This window comes from Lates calcarifer, linkage group LG13 (assembly GCF_001640805.2).
Source record: "Lates calcarifer isolate ASB-BC8 linkage group LG13, TLL_Latcal_v3, whole genome shotgun sequence".
In the NCBI taxonomy this organism is placed as follows: domain Eukaryota; kingdom Metazoa; phylum Chordata; class Actinopteri; family Centropomidae; genus Lates; species Lates calcarifer.
This window is the reverse complement of record NC_066845.1, coordinates 6,872,889-6,892,799: the sequence shown is the minus strand read 5'-3', so window position 1 is coordinate 6,892,799 and position 19,911 is coordinate 6,872,889. Positions and strand designations below refer to the sequence as shown.

The 19,911-nt window shown below is 42.8% G+C and overlaps 1 protein-coding gene across 6 annotated transcripts in view; it reads left to right on the top strand.

Annotated features, from left to right (window-relative positions):
- Window positions 1-19,911, top strand: part of aopep (aminopeptidase O (putative)) — a 72,638-nt gene that overhangs the window by 32,161 nt on the left and 20,566 nt on the right. For 2 of the 6 annotated variants that reach the window (XR_007814384.1, XR_007814383.1), the window contains 3 exons: window positions 984-1,044; window positions 4,773-4,835; window positions 6,184-6,257. Coding sequence is in view for 3 of the 6 variants with exons in the window: in XM_018669237.2 (XP_018524753.1) it covers window positions 984-1,044; window positions 4,773-4,835; window positions 6,184-6,270 (211 nt within the window). In the remaining 3 variants the exon portion in view is untranslated. Of the gene's footprint in view, window positions 1-983; window positions 1,045-4,772; window positions 4,836-5,036; window positions 5,749-6,183; window positions 6,271-19,911 lie in introns of those variants that run through there. The other 4 variants (XM_018669237.2, XM_018669238.2, XR_007814382.1 and 1 more) reach the window with 3 other exon arrangements.

Here is a 19,911-nt window from a genome sequence, read left to right as displayed (position 1 = left end):
ATGTAACTCCACAGTGATGTCTTAATTTCTGAAAAAGAGATACTTTTTTTATAAAATATGTCCAAACTTTACCAACTATTAGAGTCTCCTGCCGGGTCCTCCCTGGCCCAGGGCATTAAACAATTCACCCACTTGTCCCTCCCTGTTAGCCGGCACCGCTGTGTTAAAACCAGTGGATAAAAGTCATTAGTGCAAAAAAAAGATTAAAAGAAAGGCGTGTTCACTTGAGCTCCCCTAATCTACTGTTTGTTCTGAATGCACTGAGTTCACTCAGAACATTTTGGCAAATGTAGGAAATCACTAATTAAGCTGCAGTTAGAGGAGCATAACTGAGAGAGAATGGGTGTGCAGAAATGTAAATGACAACTTTTCATTACAAAATAACCCATTTAATGGGCTGAACATCACAGATTAATATACAGTAATAGCTTCAGAATATCAGGCGAGAATGACTGATGATGAGGTTGTGCTGTGAAGTAACTCTTCGACTTGGTGTGCACGTTGCATATTTAACAGTTAGCATGCAGACTGTGGACTGTTTGTCGAGTGTTTGTTTGTATTCACATTTATCTTTGCGAGCGAGCTGTGTCACTGTGTGTGTTCTGTGTGTGACCATTTTCATTGGGCAAATCCATCCACTCCAGCTCCTCCACAGCTACACACACACACACACACACACACACACATACACACACACACACACACACACACACACACACACACACACATACATACCCAAACTTGCTTACTGTACATGCATACATATAAATCCAGTTCATTGTCTGCACATGTCTGTTTGCTTGTCCTTGTATGGGAAAGTAGGTGTGCCCCTCTTTTTGTTTAAGGTGTTGGCCTAGACCTCGAGTCCAATATGACCCTAACAATATTTTCCCAGAGCCATGTTTTCATAGGGTGTCTTGGGCAAGAACAGTCATTGCTATAATAATAGGAATAATACTAACACTTGTGCCATTGTGTTCCAGAAAAGGCCTCACCCTCAGTGCTATTTATGCTGACTGGCTTGATCGACCGGGAATTCCAAAGGTATGAGGAGTCTTTCTTTCTCTCTTTTTTCTGTAGGTTTTTTTAAAAAATTGATCAAAATATGAAATTTAACAATGTTGCATGAGTGCTTCAGTAATGTCCTGACGAAGATGGAAACTAAAAGAAACCTAAGGGCTAATTATTTTTATATTTTAGTACATAATCTACACTATATATTGATACGGTATATGCATTAAATATATAGTATAATTTAGTTTGGTTTTTTTTCTTTTATTTTGATGCTGAAAGTTTCACATCTGACACATGCATAAGCCGGTAATTTCATAGTCTGTGTGCTCACTAAACTGGTTTCTGGTTATGGAAGAGATAAGCTGTTTCCAGTCTTGGTTTGAACTGGCCGATAGCATATCTTTGTTTAACCTTTGTGACTTTATCTTTTAAGATATCCATAACACTCCCACATGCTGTAACTGTCATTGTTTTACCCCATTGCCAGTTTGTAAAACACAACATGGCTTCGTTTATACTTGAACTGCTTTTTGTTCTTCTTAGATTTCTCTCCTGCTGCAACAACGTTAAATGACTTGGTTGGCTTCACTATAGAAGCTGCAACCTATGGCTGGTTGTGAATGCCTTAATAGTGAATCAATATTGTTTGAGATCATTTCCTCAATTAGACTTCAATGTAAGTTAAGATGTTTTGTTTGGATCCAGGTCAAAGCCAGCAGTGTAAAGGAGGTGACATTTGCTCTAACCTGACAAGCACACCACTGCATTTGTCGTAGTACATAAGAGAAGAGCTGTAAATAGCAGTGTAATGATGCTGTCATAATGAAAATGATGTCCCATTATGGAAGTAAATAGCTTTCAGTATATAAATACCACAGCTTAAATGACATGTGACTATTAGCCTGTAGGTGTTTTGAAACTGCTACATGGTGATGGCTTTCCCAATAACAGCATAAAGACTCACAACAAATTCAACTTAAAGAAAGTTTTCAAAAAGATATTGTGATGATGATGTCCGTTATTCTCTGTAAGGCATCACTGGTTGTTGAGTAAGCCTCGCTAGTTCTTGAAAGTGCTAATTGTGCAGTTCACTTTATCATCATGCTGTTGAATCACTATCATTGGCTGTGTTACCAAACTGTTACTGTATCTTGACAAGGTGAGCAGTGCTGCTCTGCCTCTGCCCTCTAATCAACAAAGACCCATGGCTATAGATACTAGGATTGCAAGGCTACACACACCCATGCGCGCGCACGCGCACACACACACACACACACACACACTCACACAATCAATCCACCTTAACAGCTTCTTCAATTCTCCCATCTCCATGGTAACTGATCTTAATTATCGCTGTGTGTATGTGCATTTTTGTGTGTCTGTGCTTGTGTTACTGTCTGGGAACCTTCACCTTCTAGATTATGTGATGATGTAACTGGAGCCTTTCAGGGGCCTCTGAGGGTGGGAAGGACGGGCGTGGAGTGACTGCTGTTCTCTCACACCTGATTGGGTGATGGCTCGAGTGTTCTCACAGAGGCTTTTTTTTTTTTAGTGTTTGATGTTCGAGTCACTGGCTAATAAGATCAGCCAGATCGATTGAAACCTTTTACAAATGCAAGTGCTTGTGTATTATGTACACCAGACACAAACACATTTTTAAAATCTCTCTCCCTGCCGCTCTCTGCCTCTCCCGCTCTCTCCCCTCTCTGCCTCCCATCCATCGCTCGACAATGTGCTTGAATTGGAGAAAGGCAGGAAATGGCTTGGCCTAATAATAAACAATGACATTCACCAATCCCAGAGTAAGAGATGTGGAATGGGAAGGCCAGTGCCGGCCTATTTTAGACCTCAGAGTTTAGATGAGTAAGCACTCCCTTTGGGATGATGGATCTAGGCTGAGATACTTTGTTTAAATAAAGACTACCCTTTATTCACCAGAGCTTTCAGCCTGATACCTTCTCCTACAACTTACACTGATGTTTTGTGTTTGTATCTTCTGCCTGGGTCATCAATAAATGCTTTTTTCTACACAATCACTCTGATATAACATAGCTGTTCAAGCTGTTTTACTTAATATATAAGCACTCTAACATTTACTGTTATTCCAGGCAGGAAAGAGTGCAAATTAGTGGAGCTCAAACTCTCTCTGTTGAAAATGAGGGCTGGCTGTCAGACCTGAATACTTTTTGAATATAAGGACTGACATGTTAAATTTAAATTTAATCCACAGTCGTTTGTGTGAAGGCAGCATTTAACACAGAATGTGATAAGTTTGACTTATCTATTAGGAAAAAATATTTGATTTTTTAATTTACATTTCCTGGGATTAGACTATGAACTAAGTAAATATAGTAAAATATAGTTCAAGTGAAAACACTCACCAAACTGGATTAAAAAGAATCAGATACGTCCCTAATCACTATCCTAAACCGAATAAGGGATGTGACTTATTTGCTTCTCATGCGAGTTTATGAGCGAGAGATGTAACTTGTGAACCTCTACATGCCATCTAATATCGATTCGCCGGAGAGACACCGCGCAGACGGGGGCGCGGGGCAAGGAGGGAGTTTGAGGTAGACTAAAGCTTTGCTATTCAGGGAATGGTAGTGGGGATCTAGGCACTAAAAGAGCTATGTGTGGTATCCTGTTACACAATGCCAATTTACTGTTTCAACACTCACTACATTCTATACAGCCCACTCCAACACCTCCCTCTCTCTCTCTGTACCTCTCCGTGTCCGCCTCTCTCCCTGTCCTTTGCTTCTACACACACCTTCATGCTATTTCTGCTGGAGTACTTTTGTATAATACACGGAGAGAAGTACTCGGGCATGCAGTTATAGTATTGAACTTTGTGTGTGGCTATGGTAACGCTCATGGCTGAAACGCTGCGTGCGCCTGGGAGCGTCTGTGGAGTGTGTATGGTGGATTGTGAGAATATGATGTGGCACTGCTGCATCCCGCTTGTTTGTGTGTGTGTGTGTGTGTGTGTGTGTATGTATGTATGCGGTGTGACATTACAAAGACCTTGTTTCCATGCGCTCCCGTCTGTCTTGTGTCTGTCTCCTTATTTCCACACACACACACACACACACGCACACACTCTCTCTCGTGTGCGAGCGAACACGCACCTATGCACAGCCCTCGTTGTCATCGTTCTGATGTGTGATTCACATCACTCAAGCAGTGGCTCTGCTGAAAGCTTAATAAGGTTACAGAGTAAGTGCTGTGTGTTTGTGCCTACAAGGGGCTCTCTGCGCGTAGGTGTGTGTTTGCATGTATGTCTCTCTCTCTCTCCTCTCTCTCTCTATCTATCTATCTATCTATCTATCTATCTATCTCTGTGTGTGTGTGGTGGAGGAGTGGATGTGTAGAGGACTGAGGTGACCATCCGTCCTGTGGTTGCTAGTAGTTCAGGTGATTTTGTTTTTCAATCTCCTCTCTCTCTCTGTCTCTCTCTTCCTCTTCCTCTCTTCCTCTCTTCTCCTCCACTCTTTCTCCTTTTCTCTCATCCTCCGGAGTCAAGTCGCGAGTTTCCGTCAGAGGAACAAGTGATCGCGCTCCCACCTCCTCCCTCTCCTCCCACCTCTACTCTCTCCCTCCCCTTCCTGCTTTGCTCCGGCTCTCTCTCTTTCTCTCTCTCTCTCTCTCTCTCTCTCACTCTCTCACTCTCTCACTCTGCCTCTGCAAAGCATTCCACTCTGTCCCGATCACTTGCCCCCGGCTCACTCTGCTTTCCCTTCTTCTGTGTCGTTCAGTGGCTGTATGAAAGGAGCGCCGTGTGGTCTCAGGCGAGGCTGGTGGAAGAAGTCAAAGCAGAGGTAAGCGCGCACACTCTCTCTCTCTCTCTCTCTCGTTCTCTCTCTCTCTCCTCCTCTCTTCTCTTTTCCTGTCTCTTCTTCTCTTCAGGGAGTGGCAGACAGACTTGGGGGGCTGCTCGCAGATTTGAAATATTGCACCTTTAAACTGCTTGATGTGATTGTCATCTGATTCTCATCATTCTCTTTTTTCCCCTCACTCAGTTATTTTGCCACTGTTTCCCTTTACTGCCTCCTCTGTTTTTCCTCTCCTGTCTCACTGACACGCTCTGTTTCACAGTGTTTGATACCATCTCTTATCTCGACCTCTCTTGCTCTCCATCTACCTCTCTTTTTGCTCGTTTGCTCCCTGTTTCAGTCTCTCCCTCTGTCTGCCTGTGAGTGAAGTGCGGCACACAGCGCTGTACATCTGTTGCGTGTCATTCTGTGCTGCCTATCAGATTTCCCATAAAGGTCCCACGTTGTTCTTAATTGCTTTGCCTGTATTTTCCAGTTCTCCCATTTATTTCTCTCTTTAAGTAAATCAGAATCAGACCTGGACAGAATATTTGTCAAATATTTTATAAATACCTTAATAACAAAAAAGAATGCTTAAGCGATTCTATCTTAGACATGACTTATCCGTTTTATGTGCTGTTTCAGTGTTAGGAAATCTCACTTTAAATATTTTAACTGTATTAGGACAGTGTATTTAGTCTGAGATATAAACTGAGGTGGAGGAGAGGAGTCAGCGAGGGTAGATAGAGTTTGGCCTTGATAGTGATTGGCTGTTTAATGGAGATCTATGGTGTAGGGAGTTGCTGCGCTCCAGGCTCCGTCACAGAAACATACTTTCACTATTACTCTTTTGTCTTAGCCGGCAGTTTGTGTTGGTTATATATGGAGCACGAGCGAGCGCTGAAAGGTTGGGATTAATGTGAGTGTGTAAAAGAGAAGGAGCTATAGACTGGCGGACGTGTGTGTGTGTGTGTGTGTGTGTGTTTTTCCACTTTATGCCCTGTCAAGGCTCGTATGCTAGTGGCTGACTGTATATATTCCTGTGCGCCTTTCCACTTGAGAGATGGAAAGTGCGCCTTGAGTCTGTTTATATTTACTTGCTGCCGTTGGATGTAACCACTCACTCTTTCTCTCACCCCCCCTCCCCCCTTTTCTCTGTCATCATTACACCTTTATCACTACCTCTCCCTGCTGCCTTTTTCTCCTTTTCTCCTTCATGCTGTCTCATCCCTCTTATTCAAATCCTGCTACTTTGTTCTCTCTCTCTCTCTCTCTCTCTCTCTCTCTCTCTACCTCTACACTCTCTTCTTTTTCCCGCCTTCACTGCCTCACCCCACCATCCTCCCTCCTGCAGGTTGTAAAATGGATTCTCCTCAGTCAGAGTCATCAGGGGAAGGGCAGAAAGCGGAAGAGAATAGAGCCCAAGGTGAACTACAAAGAGGTAGGAGGCACTCCACTGATTTAAGGACTATCCACATTCCCTCTGCTCTACTTCTAAATCTTGGCAGTGTCCCTTTCTCTTTTGGAAACCTCCATCTTCCTGTCTAACTCCATTTTTTGCACTCTTGTTAAGGAGCTGTGATTATTGAGCTGTACAGTGTTTCCATTTGCCTCAGAGCACAACTATCCAAATTCTGTGTTGTGTCTGTGAAGACAGACTACCCTGTGCTTGTTTATGTTGTATCCACCACCCACATATTTAACCTTTTAAGAGCTTGTATACATCACACGCCCTCCGCTGTTTAGGTGTGTGTGTGTGTGTGTGTGTGTGTGGTCATGGTCAGTGCGTGTGTGGGATGGTGTCTGTGTTTGTCTGGGAGGGGTGGCGGTGGTGGTGGACACCATTTGGCCTCAACATTCAGGGTCTGAATCTGGCCGCGAACCATCTTTGCATCCTTCCTTTTCTTTCCGTACTTTCTTTCAGCTTTTATTGTGTTTACCACCAAATGAAAATGGCGAAAAAATGCCATTAAAAACCATCCAAAAAAGATGGTTTTGCTCATGTGTAGTGTTAATTAGGGCTCTCTAGGGACAGTTAATCCCCTCTCCACACGCTAATTGACGCGCACACTCGCACATACGCCTGCATCATTAATGAACGCACACTGATCTATAAGCCACTGAAGGCCAGAAGTCATTAGTGAGAGTGGAGCAGCTTTTATGTATCACTTTCAATATGCTCAGATATTGCGGACTGTAAGAAACATTTGCAAAGCCTCTCATCTTTTTGTACAGTATATTTTATGGCATGAATAAGTTCGGTAAGTGCCCCTGGGTGGAAAGAAAAATAAAGCACTAATTCATTGAAAAGAATACTGTATATATCCAGTGACTTTTGAGGGCTTTAAATTTCTCCTTCAACACGCTGTACTGTAGCTTTCAACAGATGTATTGTAAACTTATCATAAGCAAAGGTGTATGTTTTTAAGCTGTGCCCAAAATCCTGAGAGCATTTCGTAAAACCTCATGTTGGAACATGATTTCTCTGTATTAAATTACCTCCAATTCCTGTGTTGTAATTTGGAGCACACGGTGAATGAAATGCCTGTGGAGTCCGCAGCCAGTGCTGCACCCCTCCCACCCCCAAACACCTGATACCTACTGTCTGGCATATTTACAACGCACACACACATACACACAAATACACTTACTTCTAAGGGGGCAGCAAAAGGGCCCCTTCCTGTGGTGGTGGTGGTTGGGGGAGGGAGGGAGGGAGGGGGTGCTGAAATCAGCCTCATGAAAGAATAGCCAATTACTGTCCACTTGGCCATACACAATAGTGAGAAAGAGGAGGGAGGGACGAATGGACGGACGGATGGAGCGAGGGAGCAGGGGGATGTACGGGCAGGAGGGGGGTGGGAGGTCGCGTTTGAAGTTACACCATAAAAGCCATCCTGAAAGGAAACACGAGGTGACCCCTCCTCCCCCCATTCCCCCCCACACCCACCCCTCTCTTCCCTGCGGTCCGGCCCTCTCCTCTCTCCTCCTCTATGTGTCCCTCCCCTCCCTTTGTTTCTGTGTACAGAGAGTGCCCCATGGATGGACCAGGTGTATTTTATATTACTCCTTCATGTACTTCAAACAGCCAAACAGCCCGGTTTCTACTCAACCCCTCCTCTCTTCATCTGCCTCTCCTCCCTTTCTTTCTCCTCTGTCTGCCAGCGTGTTGCAAGACTATAAATCACTCAGCAGACCCGATGGGCAAAGGGGGAAAAAAAAAAAAAAAAAAAAAAAAAAAAAAAAATATATATATATATATATATATATATATATATATATATATATATATATATATATATATATAAAACCAAGGGAAGGCGGTTAAAACACAGGAGACAGGGAGGTAGACTGGGGAAGAAAAAGAGAAAAAGTTGGGATGAATCAGAGATGAAGATACAACTGAAGCATGGAACAGTGAAGAGTGTGAAATATGAAAAACACTGACCCATCAACTGAGTTTTTAGATAGAACTGGAATGGAAACATATTTAAGCCTCAAAATGATGAGTTGGAGTGGAAAAATACAAAAGGAGATGAAATGGCAGATGAAACCTCAGGAAAGAGAAGAAATAGATGATGGAATGACTGCATGGAAAGAGAGTGAGAGGAAGAAAGAAAGGTAAAAAAGAAAACTAAAAAGGAAAACTGAAATCAGTAACACAGGATTTTAGGAGCTGAAGATTGAAACGAGAACAAGATAAGTGGTGGGTTAGAGGTTGGTGATTGTGAATTCCAGTGAAGTAATGAATGTGTTGCGGACATTTGAGGAAATGAAGAGCAGAGTGGATATTTGAAGAGATGAGAGAAGCACACGAGAGATGAAATATTACAGGACTGGTCAGATGATGTAACAGTGGTTAGGAGGAGAGGAAAGAGATGGAGAGAGAGGGAATAGAGAAGGCAGGACTTTTAGTGAGCAGGAATTAGCCTGAGCCAGGGTCGCATTTAGGGCTAATGACATCATGGATGATTAGGGAATATACACACACACAGACACACACTCCTACAGATACACACAGAGGTAAGAGCCAGACACCCCCCACAGAGCAGCCCAAGATCTGGTCAATTTAATAGAGCCAAAGTTTATTACCAACTTCCCCTCGTCTTTGTTTCTGTGTAACGTTATTGATTCACGAGCGTCTCGGCGTGCACGTCTGACTTGTTTGTGCACACGTGTAACTTGGATGTGCACGTGTGATGCGTGTGCATGTGTCCAGTGTATGTGGAGAGGTCTGCAGAGGGATATTAGTCACACCCGCCTGGTAATGGGCCTCATTTTGCTCTCATTTTCATCTGCGGTCTCCGTAATGAGAGGGTCCGTCTGCCCCTGCTGATCAGGACAGGAAACCCTGTAGGGGAAAAAGGCAGAGTGAATAGCGGGAGACCTTGGCCAACTTTTTTGGAAACAAAATGCTTCGTCTGCTCTTTAAAGGTGCAGTTTGTAAGCTGTAATTGACCTGGGTCTCATGTCGACATAACTGGATTCCACGGTAAAATGCCTCAAAGGTGATCAATACACATTATCACATACCTAAACCTTCCCCAAGAACTCAGACGGCAGCCTCGCCAAGGAGAATGTTCAGTACTCTCAAGGTTTGTGTCACAGCTGGCTAGCCAAATGGCCAAAATAACATTATCTCAACTCTCATGCAAACAATGATCAACATTAAACCTGTATTCTGATCTTGTGATTTAAAGTTGTTAATGTTCCTCAAGTGAATTACCTCCATACTTCAGCCGTATACAGCTGTATTTCACATTTTTGCACTAGAATACTGTATATCAGACTGAGTGTGGGACATCCTAGTGCCTTTCATGCAGATGTGATAAGGTTTTGTGTATAAAAAAGTGTTGACATAGCTCTTCCCCTGGATAAACAAATCCGGGAAATTGTATAATCCTGAATTCTTGTCATTCTTGCTGAAATTCTCCAGCACCACACTATTTTTAACTTAACACTGCACACCTCTCTCTGAATCTGATGTTGCACAGTTGTTATTATATCCACCAGACTTATGAGAATTAGTTTGGTGCACATTGTGATCATAAATACGAATCACCAATAATGTGATATATCACTGTTTGCATCGTCCCACTCACCTAATGATTTCAACCTGTGTAGTATTAATCATGCAGGCTAAAACATATGAATATGCACACTCAGTATCTGCACAGATTGCACAGGGAGGCTCAGAGTGATCAGGGACAGTTTTCTGTGTGCCATGGTAACTTCACAGATGCAGCAGAATAGGTGGACGATGAGTCAGCCTCCATCTCAGTGTCACTCTGTCACCTCATTTGCACCTACATGGCAATCTGCACCTTCCTGGTCGAACGAATAGGCTACTGCAGAAAAAAAACACATAACCACCAGGTTTGTGTGTGTGGCTGAAGAAATGTCAACAACATCATGTTTAGAGGAACAGCCTGTCTTGTAACTTCACTTCAAGTGTCATCTGTTGAAACAGACACGGTTCAATTAATTTTGATTTGTCAAATCAGGAAGAAAACTTTCAATATCTATCACAATATTTGGCAGATAAAGAGGATAATTTTGGGTCCTACATATAGATGATATATGTACTGTAGGTCAAAAACATTTTTTAAGCAATTAAAAGTGAAGTGCAGTTTGGAGATGAAACTGTATTTCAACTGAGTCAGGAGACATTGCACAAAGCAGTCTGCCCACAGGGTCCATTTAGTGGCTGTTCTGGAGCTTTCATGTCATCTTCTTCAGCAGATGGGGTTTACCCAGTTGCTATGATATTGTACAAATTCTGATTCCCATTCTTGTGAGCCCAGTGCTCAGATTGAATGCTCTATAACAGCTGCTAAATGGACCCTGCAGTGGGAATGTTTTGTCAGCTGTTGTTTCCAAGGTCAAATATAAACTTTCAGTCTCAGCTTTTGTTATTATTTTTTTGTGTTAATACATTCAGTGGCAGTAATGATTTGGAACACTTGCCACCCTTTATTTAAACAGTGGTTAAGTGGTGCAGTCGGTCTAACAACAACTCTGATGTTTTAGAGTTTGATGTTTTCACTCAACAGGTTTCAGAATCTCCTATTACCGCTGTACATTACCTCTGTGCAAGGTGTGGCTATCCTTTCTATATATATATATATATCCCCAGCTCTTTTGTTCATTCCTGCCACTGTTGCTTTGTGTCAGTAGCTACTTGTATTAATGATGATGTTAACCTCAACTACTTTCAAGCTAGAGGCCTCAGAGTTTTATATATATAGCAGCACAGGTACTCCATAAGAACACAGATGCCGACTTCTATTTCAAGAGATAATGTACACCCACAGAGGAATGAAGTGAGTTTGAAGGGTGACTGAAATCCCTTGTGTTGGGCTGAGGTGCAATGTTGATGGTTCGACAGGGGAGGTAGTGGTGGTAACTGGAGCCCCTGTGGGAGAGTAAACAGTAGGGAAAGGCATGATCAAAAGCCTCTTTAGCTGGGTGGGGTTCACAGGTGGCGTACATTACTCCACCATAGCAGGCTTCTATGAGCAGAGGAAGGGAAAAAACAGGGAGAGCAATGTGGAAATTGTTTCAGTCTGTGTTGTTTGGTCACAGCCTTGATTACTTTAAATGTAGCGGCGTGAGGAGAGGGAGATTGTTTGTGAGAAGTACAGCAAAGACTTAACCATCATAGACTTAAATGACTTGTGTGCGCAGGTATAAATAAATTGCTGGTCATAAATAAGAAAGCTTGAGGAGCAAATTACCCAACAGTCTTGTCTGTTTTTCTCTTCCAAACTACCCCTTCCTCTCCATCCGTTTGTTTAGAGTTTGACCAGTACCCATGAAATAAAGCATATCCGTTTAGTAATGGTGTTTTTATGTTATCTGTATTGTTGTTTTCTTTGATAAGACGTCACCGCTTCCAAGTACACGCAACCATATTTGGAGATTCAGACTCCACCCCTGAGCAGTGCTGATGAGGACACATCACACATCTGGTTTTCCTTCATTTCTGTTTTCCTATCTCCAGTGCACTGTCTCCTGGTTTATACTGCCATCTCCCCTTCCCTCTCCTCCACTCTTTCTATCTTTCTCTTACTCGGTCTCTCTCTCTCTCTCTCTTTCTGTTCCTCTCTTCCCTCTGTGATTTATTGGCAATGAATCAGGGATGAGGGAGTATGCCGGAGGAGAGATGGGAACATTCAGGGAAATGGCTGTTTCCGGCCAGACTTCATCACATCAGGATGGGAAATGGTTGGAAGAAAAGAGTGTGTGTGTTTCTATGTGCAAGTGTTTCTCCATCATTAGACCAAGTGGGGATCAGCTAATGGCCGCTCAGGTTGAGTCCAGCTCTGTGAACCACAACCCTTTAATTGTTTTTAAATGAAAGCTACAGTTGAGGTTTGCACACATACAGTATGGAAACACATACAGAGTTCATGCAAAGGAATCCTTCCTATTGCTTTGATGGAATATTTAAAAAGCAGTTTGACTAGCTGTGTGAAGTCCATTGAATAAAAATGACAAAGGTTGTCCCCAGGAGTTCATTATGTGTAGCTATATGGTTCACTTTTATAGGTCCAACTCGTGTTACTGCTGTACTCCTTACCTTGTTGAATCATCGCCTTATCGTGTTGGAGGGTTTGCATGCACCTGTCTCTCTGGGGGTTGATGCTGTCTGAAGCCTCAAGGTCCTGAAGAGGGAATTCCATGGCAGACTGGTTTCAGGAGAGAGGTCAATCAAACAGCAATGCGTTGGTTCTCTGGGCTCATTTCTACTTGTAGCGTGAGATCTGAAATTGAACCCATCTGCAAGCTGAAGGCTGAGGTGTTGTTCACAATGGGAGCATGGATTGCCAGATAAACACTGAAAAGGGTGGCCATGGTGAAGAGAGATGTTGCTCTATTTTATAGACCTCAGCTGTGATGATGAGATTGTGCGTAGTACTGAAAGGAGGAACTGGGTGAGTTAGGTTTCCCTAGCATGTTGTTGGAAGTTTAGGCCTAGAATGATGAGTTCTGAGGAGGAGGCACCGCATCAGGGTGTGACCAGGCCATAATAAGCAGGCAAAAAATAATGAATGGACAGATGGAAGGTGTATACTCTTGCTGGTGTGAACAATTTGACCTCAGATTGAGAAATTGTTGTGAAGAGGTTGAAAGTGGAAAAGAATAAGATGGCAGTGCAGAGGCAAACACCATCTGCTTTATTCAATGCATGACACTGACATTAACAGATTGACCCACAAAACAAGGGCACGGAAGTACACACGTATTATAACTAGAGAAGAATGGATCACTGCGCTCTTTTGAGTACACTAGAAAGAAGATTCCTCAAGGCTCAACTCATGTGCTGAGATAGAGCATTAGAGATAGGGAGGCACCAATCAAAGGAAAAAGAAGAAGGTGAATCCAGGACATCTAAAGAAACAACTGATCTGGATTGGAAAGAAAAAAAAACAGATCAATAAAAGTATCGTACTGGCTTTGTCATTTTCTGCAGTATCTGTTGTGAAAAGTGCTGACCAGGAGGAACAGACTGTGTGGGAATCAAGGGATCAGTGTGGCAAACAACTGCTGTTTGATTCACCCCTCTCACACACTGGCTTTGCATCAATAAGCTGTTGATCCAGCGTTACCTGCCAATGAAACTTTTCAGTCCACTTGTATGCCTGTTTGTTTAACTGCTTGAGTCTGTACCTTTTTGTGTGTGTGTGTATGACAAGCCTGATGTAATAATCCATAAATCCAACAAACCCACATGCACTTGCACAGAACGTATACACAGCTGTGTGTCCACATGCTTTATTGCGCTGGTAACTGGTAATTCTTCCTCCACTATATAAGACTCCAGAGTTTAACCTGCAAAACTCATTGCAGGGATTTGACAGGAGATTCCTGTATAAACTGGCTGAAAGCAAAACACACAGTGTCTTTAAAAGTGTATATGACTGGCAAAACTGTTATCTGACTGTTGTCCATTTTAATCTCATTACAAAATCTTAGTAGTATAACAAAATCAGGCTGTTGTACACTCAATTTCTCAAGTTTGGTACATCCGAAGTTCCCTGCGGCCGTGCTGATGGAGAGTGAAAACTGTTTTCCCTTTTGATAGGTAGTAAAAAGCGAGAGAAAAGGAAGGAGATAGAGGAAAATTAAAATTTATCAGCAAGTGTTAGAGATGGGAAGATTTATGTGTAGAGATGGCAGGAGAGGAGAGAGAGGAGATGGCTCCATTTGTGCTGCGTTAATGAGGGAGAGCAAGACAGAAAGAAAGTGAGAGAGTGCCAGCATGTATTTGTCTCATTTATCACTCAGCAGCAGTTCTGTTTTCGGGGTCATTTGAAGCTCACAGCCTGTCTCATCTCGTCCGGGGGACTCCCTGTAGTCTGCGCGTGTGCATGTGTGTATGTGTGTTTGTGAAGGGGGATATACAGTAAAAAAAGAAAGAAAGAAAGAAAGAAAGAAAGAAAGAGGAGGGTGTAAAGGATCACCAGTCAGGGTTGACGATGCTGACAAGCTATTTCATGGCAGGCATAGCTGCTCAGAAATACCACTTAGGCCTTCACGACTCTCTGAGGAACGCGCTCATGCGCACTCACATGCACACACACGCGCGCACACACACACACACACACAGATAGATGCACATACAAGGTGAGGCAGTGAGTTGCAGTGGGGACTTCTGCGGGGAGAGTGAGGGGTAGTTATACAGAGCAAGAGTAACTGCAACAGGCCTTTCACTGAAGTGGTCAAAAAGAACACACACACACAAACACACTCACACACAGACACAAACATCTACACACATACACATGCATTCTGAATCCCAGAAGCATTTGAGTGTCATTAAAGTGCAGCTGTGTTTGTCTTTCCAGCACACATGGAAAAAGCATCAGGGAGAGGGAGCGAGAACACAGCCTGCTGAATATGGCTGCCACAAGATGTACAAAATCAAGCACCGCACTTTGTCACTCACACAACTACGCATTGTTCATTTTGGAGCCCATTCAAACACAAATTAAGACATTCAGTGTAATGCAGTGCTATAAAAAACGCACTGGAGCGCGGAGGTCGCGGTGTTAAACCCGGTGACACTTCGGCGAGATATTTAGTGTAGAGTCATGTTCAATATTGGGCTGGGCTGTTAAAACGGAGCTGGCTTTTTAGTGGTGGGAAATGAATCAATGCTTTTCATATAAAATCTGATTTAGGCGTCACCTCATAGCTTTCATAGGTATAGTACGTAATGTTGTGTTTGTGTGTCCTGTGTGCGCGCGTACAAATGCAGCGTGCTGAATGCTAAAACATCTGTCTTTCCTGGTAATGGCTGGGGGAGCCGACAGCGCCCTCAGACAGCCCTGACGCAATTAGCCTTGTCAAACACACACACACACACACATACATACAAACAAACACATGTATGCACACAAAGCAATGTCAGCTGTATAGTACTAGACCCACAGACGCTAAGCATAATAGAAATTCCTGCACATTGAAAACCAATAACTAAGTGTCTGATGCTGTACTTGGGGGGAGCTTGTCCTCACTTTCCTCATTTGCTGAGGTCACAGTTGTATTTACGATACCTTTTTTTTTTGTCCCAGAAGCAGCATTGTTTTTCCTAGATGTATTTTAAACCAGCTATTTTTTTCTGAAATAGGAGTCTATAAGACAGAAATCTCTTATTTTCACTGTTGATTAAACTGTAAGTAATTTTCTAGATTAATCACTCTGTCTTTTAAATGTCAGAAAACATAGAAAAATACCCATCACAAGTTCCTAAATCTCATGTTCTGTCTGAGCTGCAGCCGACCACATAAGATAAAGAAAAGCAGAAAGGGATTTTTTTGGCATCTCTGCTTGAAAAATATTATTTATTAATTATTATTTATTATTATAATAATTGATTTCAGAATAGTTGTCAGTTAAATTCCTGTTGATCCAACTAACTCAAATACATTAACACTATGATCAAACACTCCAGAGGTATTAAATATTCAGATTTCTTTTAAGCTTATTTCCCTCCTGTTAGAAAGAATAAAGTGGTGTAAAACAGAGCTAAAATGACTCTAAGACAAGTCCTAGTAAGGATGAGGATGCTGTATCGTAGGAGAAAAGCTGTGTGCTCTTGTCTTTCACTCTGCCAGGGGATGACAACATAGAACTACTGTCTTAATCTTTCCGAAGGTCTGGTGTAATCTAGTGTTAAGACAGTCAAGACAGACACATGTAAAAACCATTCAGTTGTTGCCAGCAGCCACACTGCAGGCGACAGCTTCAGCTCCAAATACCCCCAGTCTGGGATATCATATGTTTGTAAGCTGGAAGTGGTCTTATCATAGGAAAGAAAAAAACAGAGGGATTGTCTTCCTGGGGTTTTTAATGCAAAGTAAACAACAGGTTTTGAGTTTCTTTCCATCTGTTTTTCCGTTCGTGTTTCTCTGTGATGCTCCTTTTTACTCCATCTCTCTCCTGTTTCTGCGGTGTCTTCTGTCATTCTCTAATATCTGCCTCCTTTTTTTCCTTTCTCTTCTTATGTGTGTGTGTGTGGTTGTGCATGTGCATGGCTCCATAGCTGTGTGTGTCTGTCTGTGCGGCAGATATCTGGGCTTAGTCCATCCCACATACCTCTGTCAGCTCAGACTGCTTAAAGCCAGCCAGCCTGGAGTTCACACAGGAGACAACACATATTTATACTACACACACACACACACGCACGCAAACATGCAAAGACAGACAAAGATGTGTTTTTATGTGTCTCCAACTTGTTAACTCAGCTCACACGCATGCAGAAAGACACACTCGGACTTTGCCTTAGAACCTCAGGAAAATCCATAGAGTCTCATCCTGAGCATGACCTTTCATTTTGATGGCTCTGCCTGCATTAGCCTCTCCTCCGCTATCTCCTCTCCCACCACCACTCCCTCTTCATGTTCAACTCTGTCCTCTGTCATCCCTGTCTTTCGTTCTCCTTGTTTTCTCTCCCACCCTGGCTCAGTATCGCTGTTTCTCAGTGTATCTTTCAGCAGCAGTAGATGTTATCGTTCCACACTCGAGGTCATCACCGGTGCATGTTTGTGTTTTACCCCTATTATTGTTGTCATCTGGCTAAACCCAGCTTGAATGGACAAATCTTAGCTGCCTGTGTGGGTGTGTGGGTGTGTGTGTGTGCTTTTGCCTTCAGTGTGCATGCTGACATTTAGAAGCCTAACTGCTACAAAATGGCATGGTAAAATTGCCAACATTCAATTGCATGAGCTGGCAAAAGTTTTTTAACCCTTCACCATGTGTGTATGTGTGAGTGTGTGTGTGTGTGTCTCTGTGCCCTATTAAGCCCTGTAATTATTATAATCAAGAGCAGACACCACTGATAATATTTATCCACGACCCTGGAAAGGAAACTGCTGTGTGACTGGTAGTTTTTTTTTTTTTAGTTTTTTTCCCCCCAGGGATAATATTTAACCAAGACCCCTAGGCTGCTCTCACCCTCTCAGGATCAGGCCAGAACAAATGACATGAGGAAATTAAACCTGGGTGCTCTGCTATTTTCAGCCTTAGCCACATTTCATACTTCCGTACCTTATGTGTTCAGGGAATGAGCATATGTGTATGTGAGATAACCAAATGTACTGTGAGAGTGTGTGTGTGTGTATGTGTTCGTGTTGAGCATCAGGGCTCAGCTAAATTCCAGTATGGTGATAATTTTGGATTGAGACGTCAGTGTTTCCCTCAGAATTTTGTTCTTGGCAGCAAGAAAATCCCCTGAAGCAGGACACAGACAAATCACAGTATACAGTGATTTGTCTATGGAAATACAATAACACCAATAAGAAGAATGCATATATTTGTGCGATTCTGTCAAAATATTGCTTTAATTTAAGTCAGTTTAACGCCTTTCCGTGAGCCATTAGTCACGATGAGTGTGTATATCTAAAGAAAGTAAATCTGAACTTGCACAATGTATGAACAACAGGAGAAATTTTCTTATTGTTTAAATTTGTATGTCAGCTCAGGAGTTGTTTTTAAAACATCTGGGCCCTGTAGTTCTAAGCAAATGTTATTCAAACAGAGGTCAATAATGTTTTCAGATGGACTATTTTAAACTATGAATTTGGAACTCTAATGAGTATTTATGGCATGAGGACTTAAAATAAACTGCAGTGCCCATGTCCAGACTTTGGATACACACACAGGACATGTAAGTAGGATTAATATGAAGTGGTTTTGGTTTCCACGTGGGATTTGTTCGTAATTTTAAAAAAAAACAACACACTATAGAATATCAACAGGCTCATCCTTCATGATAACTTAATTTTAGAGGAGTGTTTCCATCAATTTGTCCATTACACAGAAAAGCCTCTATCCCTCTGTTCTCCACCATCTCTTTCTCCTCACCTCTCTCTTTGTCTAAACTGACGTCCAGCTGTTTGGATGTGTCACTGGAGTACAAATGCTACAGATTTTTCTCTCTCTCGCACACAAACAGCAGTCCTTTTGTTCCAGTTCTGTTTCAAAGGCCTCTCTCTTTTAATGGCATATGGGTGGTACAGGGGCAAAACATTTGCCAGCCACTGCTGAGACTTCAACCCCTCCCCTGGTTGGTTAGGGCACCTGCATGGAGGGTAGTCACATCTAAGGGGGCTTGTTATACCCTTCCGGTGAAGGTGGCAGGTGAAAAAGAGACAATGAGGGGGAGGCCTGTGCCTGTTTCTGCCTCCCCTGGACAACAGTAGCACAAGTAGTGACAGGGGCTGTCCTACAGGGGAATTGTGCTTTCCAAACTTGGGAGGAAAAAGGTGAAAAGATTTTTTATTTTTCAAAAAGGAGGCCTATCTGAAATGCATGTGTTTGAGGAGTTGTTTGTGTCTCCATCGGGAATGGAACAATAGATTGTGGGAGGAGGAGGAATGGTTAGAGGGAGGCGAGGGAGGTATCCACTGGAGACAGTTAGATTTGTGGCTTGCGTCAAAGCATAGAGTGCCAGAGATTAATTAAACTTCCCCTGTTTTGGAGGTGTGTGTATGTGTGAATGAGTATGAGTCAGAGCGGCAATGAGTAGGGGAGAAAACATGTTAATTGCCTCCATGATCAACACCAAATTGCAGGGAATTTTACATAACAAACGCCCCACCTTCTGCGGCTGCACAAAGAAAGAACAAAGTGTTGAGATGGTGAAGAAAAGCTATCTGATGAGCTGCAGAGCACATGCCTTGCGCCCGCTGAAAGCACACACGAAGGCGCACTTGCACGCTTGTTTCGTGTAGGTGTGTCTCTTCGTGTGTGTGTGTTTGCCCGGCTGATTCCCCCTCAGAGCGAGTATTCATTCCCCAACTGCCGGCCCAACTGTGTATGCTTTTTCAGCTTAACCCCTGATTCGCAACCCCACTGTGACCCAAAGCTGCCTTTTGATTGGCCTGAGACTGTGAACTTGAGGAAGAGGAGCACATAACTCACAAATAAGAGGACATAATGCCTTCATGTAGAGCGCATGCTGTTGTTGTCCTGTGCATTCATACGGGCAAATGAAATATATTCAGCACTCTTGACTAAAACAGCACAAATGAGGCACATAGACTTGTTTGTTGCTCCGCTGATTGGCGGTGTATTGTACGTGCTCTGAATATTTCTTTCCCAAAATATTCACACTCATGCTGGTGAACAATCCTGACACTTTGTTGTCAGAGCATGTGTTTGAGTCACAAGATACATTGATGAGACAATTGATCCTGACAGTCATCATGATTACAAGGTCAAACACTTCAAAACCTTCCTGTCTTTCTTTCTTTTCTTTCTTTTTCTGTCTGTGTCTGCCTCTCTCAAAAGCTCTCTATATGTTTTGATTTCCTGATGATGATTAGACTCACGACTGATTGCAAGAGCCAGATCCACACACTCACACACACATACAGAAATACACACCCTCATCCCTCTCTTTGTGGATGTTGTGTCTGTTTATTAAAGCAGTTTTCAAATTGAAAAACAAAGAGTGATTATTAATGATGACATTGCAGATAAGACAGTTGCAGCTTCAGGTCATCACCGAGGTCATCTGTCTGTGACCGGCACTATCTGTGAGATCATCACCGTGCTGCAGCAGCAGCAGCAGCAG